The 19,507-nt window shown below is 47.4% G+C and overlaps 1 protein-coding gene across 6 annotated transcripts in view; it reads left to right on the plus strand.

Moving 5' to 3' along the window:
• CASK (calcium/calmodulin dependent serine protein kinase) overlaps positions 1–14,593 on the plus strand; it is a 377,037-nt gene extending 362,444 nt beyond the window's left edge. For 3 of the 6 annotated variants that reach the window (XM_062184523.1, XM_062184521.1, XM_062184526.1), the window contains 3 exons: positions 521–723; positions 7,915–7,998; positions 11,246–14,592. In XM_062184523.1, coding sequence (XP_062040507.1) covers positions 521–723; positions 7,915–7,998; positions 11,246–11,422 — 464 coding nt within the window. In that variant the 3' untranslated portion in view covers positions 11,423–14,592. Of the gene's footprint in view, positions 1–520; positions 724–7,914; positions 7,999–11,245 lie in introns of all 6 variants that reach the window. The other 3 variants (XM_062184520.1, XM_062184522.1, XM_062184524.1) reach the window with 2 other exon arrangements.
• The last annotated feature ends 4,914 nt before the right edge of the window (positions 14,594–19,507 follow it).

The raw sequence follows: 19,507 nt of genomic DNA on the forward strand, positions 1-19,507 counted from the left end.
GCTTTCGATAGCTGCACTGTCCAATACAGTAGCCATTAGCTGTATGTGGCTGTACCGTTACAATATTGCTAGTGAGACTGAGGGTAAAATGTTAACTTTATTTAATGATAGCTTATTTAAATTTAAATAGCCATATGCTGCTTTCCACTCTTTCTTTTTCATTCTTGTTTTTGTTCTGCTTGAGACCCAACTGCATTAAGGCATGCAGTGAATTATATTGCTGTTGAGTCACTGCATGTCTTTGTCCAGGGGTGGCCCATGAAGGGATGAAATATACCTCCTCTATAAATACTGAAAGGTTCAGCCAACCAAACAACTGATTGTTGGCTGATGTACACAAATAAATACAGCTTTTAGAACTTAGTTCTACAAAGATACTAATGGTGAGGTCAGAAAGGATACGAGACGTACACTAAAGAGTCCACAGCTTTTAGGAAGAGACTGAGTTTGTGTAGGTCCATTGGGAGCATAAGCTCATCGACTCAGCCTTTTAAACCTCTCATGACATGCAACTTTGCAGATACAACCAGACCTCCAAAGAAAGATGAAGAAAATGGAAAGAATTATTACTTTGTATCTCATGACCAAATGATGCAAGACATCTCTAATAATGAGTACTTGGAGTATGGCAGCCACGAGGATGCAATGTATGGGACAAAACTGGAGACCATCCGGAAGATCCATGAGCAGGGACTGATTGCAATACTGGACGTGGAGCCTCAGGTAATACCTTGTCACCCTGATCCCCCGCCATCCAGCGTGCATGCCAATAAGCTCAGGTTCTGACATCAGAAATGCCATCAGAAAGTTATGGGTTGCATAATGATTTCATAAACAGCAGGAAAGTGTCAGTAATCAAGGCATCATGGGTTAAGAGTCTAGAATGCAAACTGACTAACCATGGACTCAGTATACATACCATCTATTTAAGAGGCAGAGATTATTTTTTTAGCAAGTTCATTATACTCAGAAGCTCAGTAACGTTCCGGAATGGGTCTGTGCCCACCAGAAATGCTGCGATCATCTGACCTCCGGATGAGACTCTGGCACTTTGTTATCCTACCAGCCACCTTTCCTCTCTTGGTAAAGCTTGTGCTGGACCATCAGAGCCTCTGCCAGCTTCTTATGTTAATCGCCAATGAGAAACTGACCCTGGGGCCTGGGTCTGAAACACAGCACTGGCTTTATGAAGGCAAGCATGAGTGAGCCCAGGAGCCAGATGGAGCAGGAATGGAGGCCCATGGTAGCTGTCAGCCTCGGCCATCCCCTTGCCTGAGGACGGTGCCTGACCCTGAGCTAAAACTAGGAGAGAGATGGAAGACTTGGAGGGAGTTCAAAAAGGAGAGCCAGATGCAGAGATGAGCAAAAGATTTGTAGACAAGTCTTATGCAAGAAGCAATAGGAATTTGTTAAACTTGGAAAAGAGAAAGCTGAAGGCTTTACAATCTGCCAGCTGAAGGCTGGCAATCTGTTTTTTTCATCTCTGAGCACCAAACCAAATAGAAGTTGGACTTAAAGCACAGTAGGAAGGGTCTGGGAGTTGGAGACCTCAGGGGAGGTTACAGGAGAGGCTGGGGGTGCGCTAGTGGCTCCAGGTCTGCCATCTCTAAGACCGATCTCTACTGAAAATCCCTTATCATTTAGCGTCAGTCCACCAACCACTCGCTGAAATAGTAGACCCGCTCCCTTCGAGCAGGCTCTGTTTCATCAGGAGGCTTACCTGGCTGTCCCAGGCAGGGAAAAATCCCTGTTCAAGGGCCACTGTGTGAGACTTGGTCCCCTAGCCATCCCCAAATTGAGGACAGAACCTGCATGGCCAGAGTCTGTGTGACCTGAGGTCTATGTGACCTGGGCCTTAGTTTCTGGGCTTCAAGATCCTGACTCAAGGCCAAGTAGGTTCACCCATTTCCATTTTACAAGGCTTGATGGGGTTCTTGAACTTGGAACTTTGGGCAACTACCAAGGATCTGGTGAAGGGGTTAGGGAGGAAAGCAGTAGTAGGGCGAACACGATAGTTAACTGAATTAACATGGACCTATATAGAACTAAATATATGATGTGTAACACGGATTGATTTTTGTTTAACTACTAATCCCTCCTTACTAGGGATTGGAAAAATCTTCTGGCCAGGGGTGGCTAGAGGCAAAGTCTCAATCCTGGTCCTGGTCTTCGACATCCTCTCCTTGGGTTCCACACTGGTCTTCACCTGAACGTCGTTTTCTGCTGGTAGTAATGTCTCTAGCAGTATGCTGGCTGCAGGGCTCTTCAGTCCCCCTCTGCATTACCTAAATCCACTTCTGAGGGCTTTCCGCCTTACCTGCTGCTGCTGCTGCTGCTGCCACCGCCACCGCCACCACTGCTGCTGCTGCTGTCGCTCCACTCATGGCGCCCAGCTGTCCCTGTCTCCTTGCCCTTGCACAGCCATGCATTGCTCTGCACTGCTGAGCGAGAGCTCCTTCTCTCAGCCTCATCAGGACATCCACAGCAGTTACTTTCCCCATTGCGCTCGGGCCCAGAGCACCCTCTTGCCCCCGCTGGGTACACCACCCCTGCTCCCCTGATTGCTGGATGAGCTCACCTGCACTCTTCTCTCTCGCTTCTTGTGTCCCCACCTCTCAGAACTGTGATCTCTCAGGTCCACCTGCCCCTGAGCCCAGGCCATAGGCATCCTGGTGTCTGCCTGAGCCGCTTTGGGCCAGCAGCGGGTAGGGATGGCCAAGGCCTGCTCCTCTCGTTGGGCTGGTTGACCACCCTGGTCCCAGACTCTCGTGCCCAGTCCGGCCTAACGCGCAGGTGTGATCTTAGGCTGACTATTGCTTGCAGCCACACCATTCGGATGGCCCACAATGAGTGCTGATTGGGCTTCACCCTCGGGCTTCTCTGACCTCAGCCCGCTCTCCCCAGCTGGCCCAGGACGTCGTCCTGCCTTCAGGATGCCCGTGGCTGGGAACAACTTGCTTTCAGGCAGAGAGCCCCGTTGTCCTAGGAAGCCTTTCTCCGTATGACCTTTTCCTCCACGCCCTTTCCTGCCCCAGCTTGTTAGATGAACCCCTCTACTGTATCTCATGGACAATTCGATTTGATGAACTTTTATTAAGCACTGATTACGCGCCAAGCCCTGGGTCAGGAGCTCAGAATACAATTAAGAAGACGAGCCGGTGAGGATGAAACTCTTACCTCAATATACATCCAAAACTGCCCCTAAAAGAAGTGCCTTGTGACTTTTTCTCTTAAATCCTCTCACTTCTACCACTCTCAGAGCCACTTTCACTACATGGGAATCACAGAAAGTTCACCTAACTCTGCTGTTCAGCTCGCTTAGTGCAGGCCTAACACTGTGCCATCTTAACTTATTTTAGGCAATCAAAACTAAATCGAGCACACGTCTAACAATACTGTAAACTAGGGTTTTGTGGTCCAATTTTAAACCTAGAAGAGCATTGTAAAGACATTAAACTAGAAAAATTCAGTTAACCTGGCTTCCTTTAAAATAATCGTAGATTTTGTTCTTACGGTGCCTTGTATTTTACCAAGCATTATTACTCCTTGCCTGGTCTTTATAATGCTGCAGGATAGAGATCAGTATCTACGTTTGTCCACGAAGAAGCTAAGGCTTAATGTAACAGTGGCTCGACCAATGTTTTATAGCCAGTTAAAAGTGAAGTTTGAACTTGAACTATTTTGGTTTCTTTATTTTGCTTTTTTATAATTGACCCCAACCTCCTTTTACTGAGCCATCCTACAAGAGGTAACTCTTGGGATCATCAAGATGGTCTACCTTGTATGTAGTGGTACAATTTAAATACTATTTTGTAATGTTGAGAACCCTGAGAAAAACCTAGGAGGCACGCAAGCCTGAGAACAATAGAATTTATCTCTCAGGGCAGCAGAGCTGTGGCTCAAAAATAATTTATGCCCCTAAGCTGAAACTGTCCTAGCTGTAGTGTGTAATCACAGCTGAATGTGACAGTTTTAGATATTAACTTTATTCTGATTTATCCATTTTGAACATCTAAAATGACCCATAGCCGAGTATTTGTGATTTGATTTTTGGCCAAAGAGAGAAAGGCCATCATGTAGAGGTAGCTTCCAGCCTTGTTAGAAATCTATACAATCTGTCCAAGAGCCACGTTCTAAGCCTGGGCCTCCTTTGTTAAATTGCTTGGCTCTCTCTCTCTTTTTTTTTTTTTTCTTTTTTTTTTCTTTTCTTTTTTTTTTTTTTTTAGACAGGCAAAGTAGATAGAGAGAGACAGAGAAAGGTCTTCCTTTTTGCCGTTGGTTCACCCTCCAATGGCCGCTGCGGCCGGCGCATCTCGTTGATCTGAAGCCAGGAGCCAGGTGCTTCTCCTGGTCTCCCATGCGGGTGCAGGGCCCAAGCACTTGGGCCATCCTCCACTGCACTCCCGGGCCATAGCAGAGAGCTGGCCTGGAAGAGGGGCAACCGGGATAGAATCCGGCACCCCAACCAGGACTAGAATCTGGTGTGCCAGCGCCACAAGGCGGAGGATTAGCCTGTTAAGCCACGGCGCCGGCTGCTTGGCTCTCTTAAGATTGGTTCTGGGATCACTGAGCTCTGCCTTAAACCCTTGGATCTTTGTGCAGAGTGACTCAAACCAGGTCAGTGTTGTAGGTAGCTGCACCTTAGACCCCTGGGTCAAATGAGATTTTATTCCTGAGATTGATTCTTGGCCATGGATGAGCCACAAGATCAATTTCTCTCCAGGAAAGAGAACTAAAGAATTAATTTTAGATGTTAAGTGAATATTAGTTTGGCTTTTTGAATCCAACATGTTTCAGTGATCTTTCTAGACTCTGTGTGTGTGTGTGCGCGCGAGTATGTCTGAAACACTCCGGGGTGAGAGAGATGTTTGTCCATCGATTTAACAAGTTTGTCCGTCACGTGAAGTCAGAGAGGAAGAGCATTTAGAGTTCCTGTTTAGGCCACTTGAGGAAGGGGAATCCTTGTGAACAGTTCCATTTCCTGTCCCCCAGAGTAACTGTGATCCTCAGCCACGCTGAGGCTGCAGCAAGAATGGCACCCACTTAAGGCCCATAGGAGAGCAGAGTATGGGGAGGGAGACCTTAGAGAACAAGTGTGTCATGACTCTGCGGATGGTAGGAAACCTACCAGACAAGAACGTCTCGGCCAGGATTTGAGGCATCTTAGAATGTTGGAAAATAACAATAATATAGCAGAGAAGTAGAAAAGCAAAGCCATGAAAAAGAGGAGAAAGCCAATATGCTAACCATGGGGAGCTACTGTTATTGCTGTGATAAACATTAAGTTTGGGTCCAACCTTCCTGACAACCAGGGCAAAAAAGGGGGAATCTAGAGCCAGAACCTGACTCTTAGACACAAGAGGCATTTGGCAAAGTGATGAACATGATCTTCATTGATGGTTTTTTGCAGTACATGCAGAGCCACCTTCATGTGTTTATATATATAGACTAAGGGTGTGAATGCAGCGCCAAGGAGCACAACGCACAGGGAACCTAAGTGCTGTTTTCCAAGGAGTTTGTTTCTTGATGCTGTCACAGACTAACAGGCTAGAACAGAAAGCATCCAAAGGACTGAGTAGCTAGCAGGCTGGGTCACCAAGCAGAGGAAGAAACCCTTTCATGCCTGGGTTGTCATTCTCTACTTCATCTGTGGGTTCTGTTCAGGCTGTGTGGACTTCCATCTGGCACTCGGATAGAAGCTTAAGGGATAGAACCAAATAGGATTTATTTTTTCCTGTCTCAGTTGCTCACAGGCTGGCTGTGGGTAGGTGTGTGTGCGTGATGGGGTGGGGGTGATGAGAAAACCTTATGTCTCAACTGATGATGCTGTATTCACCTGATTTATGAGCACAGGAAGGAGGGAAAACAGGCTCAAGATGCTATTGACAAAAAGGTCATTTCTAAGTAAAGACCCTTGTTCAGCTCAGTTGAGCTATACATGGGCTTTGCCATGGTGTCTGCTGCCTGCTAAAGTCTTCAATCACAAAAAGACTGACAAGGAAATTGTGGGTCACCTCTTTCAAAAGTAAGCGTATGCAAGTCTGAAGAGCTTTCTTATGAGGGACTATGAGCCTGTGACTTTAACGATGGCAGAACTTTGATGGATAAAACAGTGTGCCATGTGCTAGGTTCCCTTAAGCCACCAGAACACAACCATGTGACTGCAGTTCAGAAATAGAACCCTGGGGAGAGCGAGCCTTGCACTAAAAAAGAAAGGCAGAACCTTTGATAGCAAATTTGTCTCTTGCATGCCTGCGTGCTCCAAGAGGTCGTGGGGTTTGCTTCAACCAAGAGACCGGAGTGCTGCAGTTGAACCAGCCTCAAGGCAACATCAGCGTTGTGCAAATGAGATGTACGGTTTTGACATTTTCAGCTGACCTTAAAGGCAGTTTATGCTGAGTGCCATACCGGGCAGAAGGAAGACAGCTGACCAAGATACACCTGCTTGTCCCTGGGGACTTGTGCTTCCGGGGGATGGGCACGTCCACAGCACACAGGACTGAGTTCAGAAGGACCACTCAGCCAAGCCAAAGGGAGAGGGTGGGGAAAGGAGAAGAAAGGACAAGGGGATGCCCAGGCAGAGGGAGGAGGAAGAGAAAAGGCCAAGAAACATGACAGAGTCTGGCCCAGCCCTGTCTAGAACTGTAAAGGCCCATCCCCAGAGGAGAGGGGGCAGGGGGAGGTGGAGAGCTTAAGCTTGGACCAGCTTGTGAGGAAAGGACTTGACATTCATGCTAAGGAAGTGTATGTTTTATCCCTGGTCCCAGAAGGAGCCACGGAAGGGTTTTGAGCAGGGGATTGACAGGATTGGCATTCCAAAAAGATTCCAGGAGAAAGGTGGAGTTTGGATCAGAAAGCAGCAAAATTGGAGGCCAAGAACCATCTAATTGCTAGTCCCATAAACCAAACAGAAGGTGGGGTAATAGGAACAGGGCAAAGCCACACAAACATAAAGACCCTTTCGGAAGCAAACTGTAGGGCAATAGAATAGACACGTTATACTTTTGGGTAAAGGACAGCAAGAAATTTACTCTCAGCACATGTGAATTAATTCCATGTCAGTTGCTTGTGAAGTGGGTACCTGTGTGTACTAGGTTTTGTTCCTTGGCAGGTAGTTTGTACCCCCCGCGAGTGTCCTGGGAGAAGCTGAAGCAGGAATCCCGTAGCAGAATCAGCTCCTGCAGCTTCTGATCACGGCTTCTCAGGACGTCTCCACACTGGGAACCTGCACACTTAGAGGTGCACGATGCCTTGGAAGGGAGCTGACCTGGCCTCAGAGGCCGCCTCCCTGGAGTGCAGCATTTTCCTGCGGGCCTACACATTACCCCCAGCACACAGCATCTGTCGTGGCAGGATTAAGACAAAAAGCCCTGGGCTCCCGGCTCCAGCCATGGGCAAGGTCCCTGTCCCTATGAGTGCCACAGGGCACCTCCAGAGGCCTTGTAGAAGTGTGAACACGGCACACATGGCTACAGTGGCTGCATTTTGTGCCCCCTGATTAGTGACTGGAAATTCAAAATGTGATGAGGTGGGCTCCAGATCAGTGTGAAGCCAGCCTGCAGGTCCAAGTCTCCTCCAAAGTGCTCTGCCCACCCATCAGAATTCAGACTCCAACCAATAGGCACGTTTAAATGAACATTAACCAAAATAGTGTCAGCTGTTATAAAGAAATCTGATCAGATTGATTCATAAGAAAAATGTCCAGTTTGTCAACTTTTCTGGTAGCTATTGTCCATCCTTTAGAAGAACAGGAGTAAATGTGTATGAAGTTGGTTAATGTAATAATACCAAAATTTTGAACCAAGGGCTTGCAATTTTTAGTTATGTCAATTTTTGGATAGACTCATCTGAAAGTTGCATTAGATGCTGTTTCTTTTAAGCCTCAACTGTTCTGGGCTTTGTTTGTTCACACAGGCACTGAAGGTCCTGAGAACTGCAGAGTTTGCTCCCTTTGTTGTTTTTATTGCCGCACCTACTATTACTCCAGGTTTAAATGAGGTAAGAATTCACCTGTGTTTCCCCAAGTACGCATGCTCCCTTGTAAGGATCCCTGTGTGTTTTGCATTCAGAGCCAAAGCCCCCGTCCTTAAGACAACTACACGAGGCTGTGTTTTGTATCGATGCTGAGCCCTGAGATTGCCCAAGCACGAGGTCCCCTTTCAGTTTAGGAATCAGGCGATGTAAACACATGAGTTCTTCTGAGATCAGAATCGTACCAGACAAGATTCCGGTCTTCCTGACATCTCTGCATAGCCCGGTGTGTGTCAGTGTGCATTTGCAGCCAAAGTCTGCTCTGGTCAAACCCAGCAGCCTGTGGGCTTATCACTAGGGTTAACCTCTCCTCCACCCCCCAGAACAAGGCTCCCCAGGCATCCCGTGCTTTCCAGGGCTTGCAGCCTACCCCCTCCCCAGATGGGGATTGCGCTAAGGTGGTAGCAGCTCCCACAGCCAGCTCTAAATGAAGGCCTGCTTTGCCTTGGCTGGTCTACCCAGGTTCCCCCTAGGTAGTCCCTGGGGTGAGACCCATGTAGGATTTCTGTCCAGGCCCCTGGAGCTTACCAAACCTAGAAATGATGTCCAGCCCCCAAGCCAACTCAAGCCAGCAGCTGCCACCCAGAAGGTGCCTGTGAGAGTTGGCTGAGCTGGCTCACGCCAAGCCCTCTTAGAAGGCTTTCTATCACTGGGCAGATAAGAAGGGTGATTATCTTGGATGTGGTAGGTGGAGTGGTGCCCACCTGCTATGAGTTCTGCAGTTACACAGAGTTAAGAGGAGACTGCTATACAGAGTTACCATGAGCACCATTACTTTTGCGTGGACTCGTGGCTGTGTTCCGTAAACACTGGCCTAAACTCAGCAAAATGGAGACTTGGACCTTTTTATTTTATGTACCTTTAAGGAAGAGGAAAGATTCAGATTTACCTGTGCTATTCATGTGTTCATTTTTTTTTTTTTTGGTCATTTCATTTGCAAAAGGTATATTCCTTTGTACAAGTCTCCTTTCCCCTGTTACTGAATACGCAAGCATGTTTGAAACTCACAGTGTGGTTAGCTTTTATCCTTTGGGTTGCCATGTGTTTTTCTTGAATTATCATCTTTGCTTTGTTTTTGTTTTTGTTTTGCCTGTTTTCCTGCCCTTTTACTAATTTTCCATAGCTGCCAAAATGGTGCAGAAAATTGCCTGTAAGTACCGGCTAGCAGGTGATGACGCCTTGTCTCATTAATAGATTTAGAATGTAGACATTTTGTTCCCACAGATCCTTGCTTTTGCTGTTAGAATAAAGATATTTTGTTGTCACTGCCTTAAACCCTGTTCACGTGTGAGTCAAGCCCGCAGACAAGCTGTTGTTGAGGAAGAAACTGACAAATATAGCTTCATCTTAAAAGATCCTTCAAAGGAACTTTTTTTTTTTTAAAAGAGCACTACATTATAAGTTTGATGCTTTCAGCCATAGATTTTCTTGAATGTTTTCCTCAGCCTGGCTTTCGGAGCAAAATATAACCTCTGCCAGTGGTTTTTGAAGCACAGGACTCAATATGCCAATAGAATCCCCCAGTCCAGACAGTGACATTGTAGAAACTGGTCCTCCTCATACTGGCAGGGGTGAATGCGTGTTTCCTAAGACGGGCTTTTGCATTGCGTTTATTGTAAAGTCAAGCCAAGGGGAAAATACCATGGTTTTTGTAGGTGCAAGTGGAACATGCGTTGCCATGACCTGAGGTCATAGCTCCACCGTAGCAGTTAACACTAATCCTCCCAGCAGTCCATGTCCTGCTCTGGAATTCATGTAGACCCCAACACAACAAGTAGGACGTTCCTATTTCAAAGCATCCTCCTAGGAAACATCCGGTTCCCACCTGCTCTGCTGTCTGCCCATCCCCTTGGCAGCACCCAGATAGAACCCAGCATGTCTGCATCTCGCCGCTGGTCCACTTCCCAAAGATCTGCCCTGTGTCTTGATTATGGATGTGACACTCATAAAATCTGCTGATGCCCAGTCTCAGTTAGCCAAGTGCTTGTTCTTTCCAGAGCATTTATTATGCGCTTACTGTGAGCAAAGCAATATACCCAGTGCTGGGGTGAGCTATGTCAGACACACAAGACAACCCTCGTGAGGGAGAAAGAGATGATAATCAAATAAACAGGTGTTTCATTATGTCTGTACATGTGTAAGACTCTGGCCAGTAGTTCACCTACCTGGTGATTGGCGGATGAGAGGATGCTAAATTTGACTGAGTTCCCTAGTTTCAAATTTGAACTCATCGTTTGGGAGTTCAGCGTAATGAACTTGACCTGTGAAGGTTTAAGAGGCAGATTTCTTTCTGGCGGTCCTTAAGAGGTCCCTGTCTTGAAAGACCAGCCATCCTGCAGTGAAAGCTCTGCTCAGGGGACCCGTTCGGGACCCTGCGTTCCCTCCTGCCGTTGGTTCACTCTGTGACAGTTCTCAGGTAGCGAGCCGTGACCAAGGGAGCATCCTGCACTGCGGCCAAGCTCCCTAGAGGTCAGACAGAGCTTCTCCTACCTATGAGCAGTGACGTTTGGCCACTTCCGGCGCAGAGCAGTTCAGGCTGGCTGCAATATGTGGGAAATGGCCTTATTCCATCCATTATTTGTGACATCCAAAAAGCTTTTTCCTCTGGCATCCGTTCCTCTTGAGTGAGGGCCATTCAGTGTAATTGAATTCCTGGAACATGTTGAACGACTAAGCAGAAAAGGAAAAAACACTTCATTCACTGTCTAAAGGCAGGAGCCCCAAGGCATGGCTCCAATGAGTTTTGAGGACAGGATGGAGGAGTGGGGGCTGAAAAACTCTGGCCTTGTCCCCCAGAGCCATCCTGGCAAGGGGGAGGGTGGCTCCCTGCAGGCCTGGGTTAGAGAAATGAGGCAAGGGCCGCTTAGATGACGGTAGCCAGCGGGGACCCACGCCTCACGTGACCCTCCTCCAAGTGGCTGAGGACAGGCACTCCTAGGCCAGCTGGGTTGTCGTTTGCTGCAGAGTGTCTGACGCTGTTTGCTGCAGGGCGCCCTGTTGCCCACAGGAGCCCTGCGACCCTGCCGTCTCCTCTGTCGGGGAGCAGCGGGCTCGGCCCCGTGCCCAAACGCAGTACATCGGGGTCTGGCCTCCACGGCCCCTGACCTGCAGCTGAGCAGACAGGCGAAAAGAGAAAGCATCCCACTGACTCCTCTCTTCTCTTTGCTCTCCCCTCCCCCACCGCCCCCCCCACCTCCACCCCGCCGCCATGTAGGACGAATCTCTTCAGCGTCTGCAAAAGGAGTCTGACATCTTGCAGAGAACGTATGCCCACTACTTCGATCTCACAATTATCAACAATGAGATTGATGAGACAATCAGACATCTGGAGGAAGCCGTCGAGCTCGTGTGCACAGCCCCGCAGTGGGTCCCTGTCTCCTGGGTCTATTAGGCCTCCCCCCAGATATCTGAGCATAGCTGGGAGCCACCTCATTCATGGAAAAGCCTCTTTGTTATCGGCCTTGTGTCAGCAGGTCGTGGTCCCTAGAGACTACCTAGTTGTAGTGTGACCTACATTTATAATTATTGTCATGTCCGAATAGATAGGAGGAGAAAAAACAATTACACACTAATTTAAAGAGACAGTATCTTTTTTAATCAGTTCTCCTAAAACTTTAATAAAATGTATCTTTAAATGTATGTATTATTCAATCCTTTGGAATGTTATATTTTTGGAAATCATAGCTTTTTATTTCCAAGGCCCCTAAAAACTGCACAAAAATAGATGCTGCTTTCTATAATCTATTTTAATAATAATAAACAATGATTCTGTTACCTTGACTGGGGGTGGAACACTACATTCTTTTTAGAGTCTGATTTTATGGATTGGAATATCTTTCTTTCCTTTATTTATTTGAAATAATTAGTCTAGTGATTACAAAACCGTCATAAATTTTTAAAGGCCTTTTTTTCCTCTCTCTCTCTTTTTTTTTTTTAGAATAGTACTTTTTTTTAAAGTCCTTTATGTAACATCCAGATAATGTGATACTGTCTCTTTGAAGCACCCTGTAAACCTTTTAGAGATTTGAAGTTGGGTCTCGACTCTTAATGCATGTGGACAGTCGCGAGCGTTTATGCTGTCGGTGTGTCTGTGCTGGACAAAGCAATCTGTAATCTACAGCAAAGTACATTCCGTTCACGGGGCACACCCAGGGGAATAAGAATAAAATGCTATTATGACTAAGTTGTAAACCTATGCACATCCCTTGCATTTCGGGCAACTTTATAAAAAAAAAAGAAACTGATTTTTATTAATAATAATCATGTAGTGAAATGTGTTTGTAATTTTGTCTCAATTTAATTTGTTGTAAGGTGGGAGGGGGAATTGCTGGTTTCACCATTTCAGATCTGTGTTGTCTAAGAGTATTAACGTTTTAATTAAGCAAAGAAATGAGGATTTTTAATCTGTATGTAATTGTTTTAAAGCACCCATTTTAAGAGAAAATACTGTGCAATGAAGAAACCAGTTTAGGCATTTGCTATAAACTGAATTACTCCAAAAGGATAATCTATAACAGCCCTGTAAATTCCTTTAAAATGATAACTAACAGGACAGTTTGACCAATTTTTTTTAAATATACTTCCTTTTATGTGTTCAATAATCAAATGCCTTTGGGTCCTTCATTTCGTTAGAGATTTGTTCCGGTTTCCAAACCGATCATCTTTTCAATTTTATAATTCGCTAGATGCTCACGGAACCATTGAAGGCCCAGGAACAAGTATCAGTTGGCAGGGCAACCAGGCAGCTGTCAGGGCACAGCTCGGACCACGTCTGACTCGCTCGCGGAGAGCCGTGCACCCACGGGCCACCTGTGGTCTCTCCTTCCTCTTGCTATATCCCTTGGCACAGGGGACCCATCTGTCCGTGTTGCTCTAGAGACATTCGCCATCTCATCACCCTTCCATGAGGTCGCGGGCTTCCAGCACAGGCGCTCCGGGCTAGGGGTTCGCAGACTCTTTGCCAGAGGTCAGTAGCTTGTCTTTCATTAGCGTGCAAGGGCACGAATCTTGCAAATGTACCATCGTTTTTGCTTCTTGTAGGTTAGATGGCCCCGTCACTTTGTGCCTTGGCAGGGTGTGTTCTGAGCTCAGTGGCTCCTCTTAAAGGACCCAGCAGAGAAGGCATTTGTCTACTCCTCTTAAGCTGTCAACACCCGAGCCCCACCCGACTTTTATTAAACAGCGCTGACATTTTTTTTTTTTCTGATGCTCTTCGTCAGTGACCAGATGAGTTTTCAGCTAAGTAGATAGTGACTGAACTACTTCTGTTTGGGCCTCACCGTGGGGGACCAAACATCCAAACCAGAAACAAGCCCAAAAGTGGTCTCACCCCAGATAGAGAGAGAGAGAGAGAGCCCTTCAAAGAGTTGTTGAGGGCTACATTTGGACTGATTTCAATCAGACTGATGCCAAGGCCAGACAGTCATTCCAATAAGACCACAATCCGGGCACTTAATGTGAAGTGCCCGCTCTACCTCTTATCAGTGAAGCACAAAGAAGAAGAAAACTGCGTATGGAAGACAGAAACTTCTTTCCCTCTGGTAGAAGCCCCATACGACCCCCAACTGGCACCTTTGAGACCAAATCTCCAAGGATGCTGACGATGGCCTTCGGAAGCCATGCGCCCTGCTAAGTAGGGTGGGTTGAGCAGAGACAAGAAAGCCGTGCTGAGAGCCGTGGCCCCCGGAGTCAGAAGCCCTGTCACGCCTGTCTTCTCTTCTCCATCGCTGGAGAGGCACACGGGTGGGGTGCCATTGTGTGCATGGCAAAATCCCGACTTCTCAGAGAGGTCCCCTGCTCCATTCCACTGCCACCACATCTTCCCTAAAGCAATGTCTTTGTGACCCAGCCAAAAATACTTACATTTTTGAATTCAGAATAATTTCAGTACATCGCTACTGCTGCTGCTGCTGCCATCCACTAAGCAATCAGAGAAAATTGCTAAAAGCTTCTTTACTGCCCCCATTCCATCAGCAGAACCATTTTTTTTTCCTTTTAAAAACCAGAGCGAATGATTGGATTCCTAAATCTTATCAGTGGTCGATTGAAGCGTCCAACCCCACTCCCCACAGCCGGGAAGGGAGTGTTTGTGTTGAATTCTTTGCTAAAATGATGAAATGTCCTGATTTTCTAATCATAAGACAGCAGTTACTTTGCACATGCAGCACATTCAGTTTTCACACTAAAAAGGTCGCCCAGTGTAAGTCAAGTGAAAGTTTCCCAGTGTCAAGATAACACTGGAGCCTTTTAAAATGCGATTCAATTTGTCTCCTGTCAGGTGAGACAGTTTAAAACATTTGCTCAGAGAGGAAAAGAAATGGTTGACCTACTTCTTGCTATTTGCATGCAGAAAGCGTGCTCTCCAGCCATCCTATTGGTGGCGTAATATAGGAAGATGGGCCGAGTTCCCCGGCGCACAAAGCCACGTGCAGAGCGCTCCTCTTTCCAGAGTCCCGTTTTCTCTGTGGCTACTGGGGCCGACCAGGCGGAACCGAGTTCCCCCTGGGATCCGGGCAGGCCTGGACTCGATGCTACTTGTTTGTGGGTTTTTTTGTTGTTTTTGTTTTGTTTTGTTTTGTCTTTTTGAAAGCCTTTGATCTCTTCACCAGAGAGGACTTCTTCTTCTGTTTGTTTTTACATCACTTGGAGTTGTTTCTTCAAGCCTTCGAGTTCATTCCTTGAAAAAGTGTAGTCGATCAAGCAGAACAGTAGAGCCACACAGAGTAGAAACGACCCCATTAAGGGACAAGGCAACCCAGAGCAAACTCTTTTTTTTTTCCCCCTCCCACTGACAAGATGTCCCTTTTTTCATTTCAGATCAGTTTCTTAATATGGGGCAAAAAGAACTTGCTGCTCCAGCTTTCAAGAAAACCGCTTGATTAATAAATTCTTGCTAAAAATGTCTCCGGAAAGAGGAGAGGGCACCTTGCCGTCAGCATCCCACCGACAAGCCCCTTCCGGTCCTCAGTCCTCCTCCTTGTTCCCTGTCATCAATCTGGTGTGTGTGTGTGTATGTGTGCACACGTGCGTGTGTGTGTATGTGTGTGTGCGTTGTGGTTTTTGGTTTTCAGAACTGAACGCGGCCTCCTAATTCCATCCTCTTTACAAGGGCTTGCAATCCCGGGGTCGGAGGTCCCTGGGCGTGCTTCTCTCATTCCGCGCCTCTAATGACTTCTCTTAGAGAAAGACTTGGCTTCTCACTGCAGCTCCCAGAAGGGCTCCCCACCTTCACCCTGACTCGCTGCATTTGCTAGCGCGTGCCCTTTGCTTTTAGCCCGTTAGAAATAAGGTCTCCCTCTCGTTCCACCGTCTCCGCTGACGGGACTGGACTGGTGAGGCTTAGCGTGTGACCGGCTCTGCCCATGAACTTGCTCATCAGTTGGCCTTAAACTTGAAGATATGGGAAGTATCACATTGTCCGGCTTAGGGAGTGACGTTTACCGTCACCTCCATCCAGGAAGTGCTTGCCACCATCTTTCCATCTGGCCTTTCCCTGGTGGCTCTTTGGCTGCCCCGGGTGGGCACACACAGCCCCTAGGACCAGCCCCGTCTCTAGCACAGGCACACACACACCACCCCCATGTCTTAGCTCTCCAGGGTGGGGGCGGGGAGAGAAAAATCCTGAACTCCCACCACCTTTCACCCGACCCTCCATCAACTCCCTTGAACCTGTGCAAATGGACTGAGCAAAAGAAAATGGAAAGAGAGATTTTTGTCACCACTCGGAGACCTCATTTCTGGCCCCAAGCACAACGCCATCTCCACATAAGCTCAGAAACTTATAATTCTGCTACCACTTAGGGGTCAGCTCCATTGCATCTGGCGTGTGACTGAGGGAACAAGCCAGGGTCCTGACCTCTGGCCAGAGGCCTGGAGGGACCATCCCTGTGCCCAGCAGAGGTGCCATCTCTGGGCAGGGACTTGTGCTTGGGAGTAGAAAGCCCTCCACAGTGAATGGCCCCGCCTTTTTTTTTTTTTTTTTATTTCATTTGGAGGAGACTGAGACTGAAGGAGACTGCTCGCTAGTCTCAGCTGCCAGCTGTCTCCCAGGAAGTCATGTTTGCAGGTGGGCGGCCGGCTGCCTGGTGCAGCAGGCAGCGAGACTGACGCCAAGGCCGTGCGACCCTCCCGGGTTGAGAGCAAAGCAGCACAATGCTTCGTTGCGGATCAGTTCCGGGGGTGGTTTTGCATCAAGCTTTGCCAACGTGTTCTTTTTTCTGTCTGTATTATTGCCTTTTTATAAAAGGTTTTGAAGTATTGTCTCAGTGATAACACGAGAGAGATTGTTAACGGTTGTTGTATATTCACCGTCTCCAGTTGTAAGTAGTTGCAGGGTACAGCGAAGCCTTAGCTTGCAGGAGCGTGCGTGCAGGAGGTGTCCTTCAACACCCAGGAGCTGAAGGGGTTGGAAAGGTTCGGATTCTTTGTAAATGTCCTGCTTTTCTTTCTCTGTGTGCCATCTATTTACATGCCTTAGCACATGCCCTCCCGCCCCGATCCCTTAACCCTGTCGCCGGAACCGCCGCGAGGCCGGTGCGCTGCCAGCACCGTCCAAGTCAATGAAACCCTAAGCAGTTATCTCGTGTGACAGGGGAAGAAGAGAAACTCCATAGTATTCTTTGTAGAATATGCATACTTGTAGGATGCTGTGTAATGGGAAACCATAGAATTGGGCTTTTGTCATTTCAAAGTTGGAGAAATGTATGAATAAAATGTATAAAACATGAAAAGTCAGTTGTCTCCTCAGATTGCAGGCCAAACGGCTTGGGGACAAACGACACACGAGGGTCAGAGGAAGAGGGATGGCCTGATTGCTAAAGGCCCCTCACAGAACTTCCCCCAAAAGGGCCAGGGGCAGAGGGCAGCTCCCGCCCCCTCCGGGAGGAGCCCGTCCCAGGCTCCTGGAAGCATTGGTCTGTAGCCATGGTTGTGATCACTTCTGGAGAGAAGTTCAAGCTCAGCTGCTTGTAGTTGAATACAGATTAAAGCCAGCTTCGGTTTTATATATACCTCCAAGTTGTAACATGTCCTACAGATAGAAGTCTGGATTGATTGTAGTGGCATAGGTACTTGTTTGTGGCTTCTTTCAAAAGCTATGGAGGAAGCCTGCACTGGGACTGTCACTCTACCTGGTGCCTTGGCTGTTTTGTGGCTCGATTTGGTCTCTGGCTGGAGTCTGGGACGAGGCCCCCGGCGTGCCACACTCACCTGGTGCATGTATTTGCCTTGCCCTGCCCTTTCCCAAGCAAAGCCCCAGGTGACTTGTGAGCCGCACACTGGCCTATGGTGTGCGCACGCACACACACACACACACACCACATTAGAGAGCGCTCGGGTTGCAGGTGCTCACCTAGGTCACTTTGAAAATCCACATATTAAGGAACTATAAACTATGGGGGAATTGTTTACTTTACTCAAGTACATTCCACGTTACAAAAACACATAGACGGGAATCTAGAACACATTCAGACACAAGAAATGAGCCCAAGTCGTGTTTCTGCAGACGCCTTGCCCTAGAGGTACCCAGCACCGGAAGCACGGCGCTACCGTTAGGCTTTTTGAACGTCAAGGTACTTAGAACATGCACCATGTCAGTGTGAAGCTGGTGGAAATAAATATCAATGTATATTTCTGGGGGTCGTCCCAGTGTAATATAACGCAGGCTGCAGAAAGATTGCAGGACAGCAGGCAGTGACCTTGTGTTCAAGGTCGCGGAGGGGAGCCAGTCCCCTGTTAAGGTAGTATTGTAGTGCAAGCTTGCAACCCAGCCAAAGGGAAGGAGTGCTCCAAGAGAGAATATTCCAGAAGATGGTAGCTGACTTTATCAGTGAGCAAGCACACAAGACATGACACCTACAGACCAAATGCTGGGCTTACAGCAGCGTTGCCAATACCACAGCCACCCCCACTCTCCCCTCTCCTCCCCATCGTAGCCTTTCAGGGAGTGGTGCCCAGACAGATGTTGGCCATCGATGCGTTCTTAGACAAGAGCACTTAGAGCTTCGAGCTGCTGCTGTTGCTCTCTTCACACCTCAAAGGGCATCTTTATATCCCCCTTCCCGCCACCACAGACCCTACAAAGACTCTGGCTCCCTCCTGCTGCCAGAGTGCTCTGATGAGCCACCTGAGGGCAGAGGCAGAGGGACAGTCTGCTGGGACCTCACACATGGCTCCAGGCCATGAGATGCTAAACTGAAACTGAGCTGGGGAGATGGGGACCACACAAGGCAGGTGGGAGGCTGGGGAGGCTGGGTCGCACCAATCGACAGCTTGCCCAGCTTGCCACAGAATTTTCCCTTCAACTTTCCGGGGCGGTGGAAACATCCTGTTTCTTACTCGGGGTGGCGGAGACGTGGGTGGCTACAATGGTCAAAACACATCACACGGACCACCTGTTACCAAAAAGGAAAAAGAAAATCCATGAACATCTTTATAGCTGCCAAAAAGCAGTCATCTGACAAAACTCTCAACACCCTGTCCCAAACCAAAGCTCTTTAAAAAAATAAGAAAATAGAAAATATCCTTAGCAGAGGCATGTGTTTGGTACAGCAGGCAAAGCTACCACATTCCATATCGGAGTGCCTGGTTCGAGTCCCAGCTACTCCGCTTTCAATCCAGCATTTCATATATGTATAGATGATAGATAGATAGATAGATAGATATGTATAGATGCATATATATTGATCTGCCTTTCAAATTAATAAATGAAATAAATACATAAAATATCCTTAGCAGGTAAAACAGCTGTTTCAATTCACAGCCAGCATAATCCACCTCAAAGTGATACAATGAAAGCATTAGCATTGTCATTATTTTTTAATTACCTCCATAACACATGACCGTCATTGGATAATTTTAAAATATGAATAAACAGGGGGCCGACGCTGTGGCATAGCGGGTAAAGCTGCCACCTGCAGTGCCTTCATCCCATATAGGCGCCGGTTTGAGTCCCAGCTGCTCACTTCTGATCCAGCTCTCTGCTATGGCCTGGGAGAGCAGTAGAAGATGGCCTAAGTCCTTGGGTCCCTGCACCCACGTGGGAGACCCGGAAGAAGCTCCTGGCTCCTGGCTTTGGATCAGTGCAGCTCTGGCCGTTGCAACCAACTGGGGAGTGAACCAGCGGATGGAAGATCGCTCTCTCTCTCTCTCTGTCTCTCTCTCTCTCTGCGTCTCCTTCTCTCTGTGTAACTCTTTCAAATAAATAAGTAAATCTTAAAAAAAAAAAATGAGAAAACAGAAAGGGTAAAGTCAATGAAATTCTCCTCTGGGGCAACTGCTATAAGCACCTCTGGGTACATCTGTCAGGCTAACAGCCCAATATAAATTTATACATACAAGGGCACTTTCAAAAAATTCATGAAAAGTGGAATTGAAAGACAAGTTTACTTTGGTGCAAAATGTTGAAATCCATGAAAGGTCTTCAAAAAGTTCTTGAAAATGTATTTTATTAAAAAAACTTTTGCACCAAAATAAATAT

Source organism: Lepus europaeus, chromosome X (assembly GCF_033115175.1).
Source record: "Lepus europaeus isolate LE1 chromosome X, mLepTim1.pri, whole genome shotgun sequence".
NCBI lineage: Eukaryota > Metazoa > Chordata > Mammalia > Lagomorpha > Leporidae > Lepus > Lepus europaeus.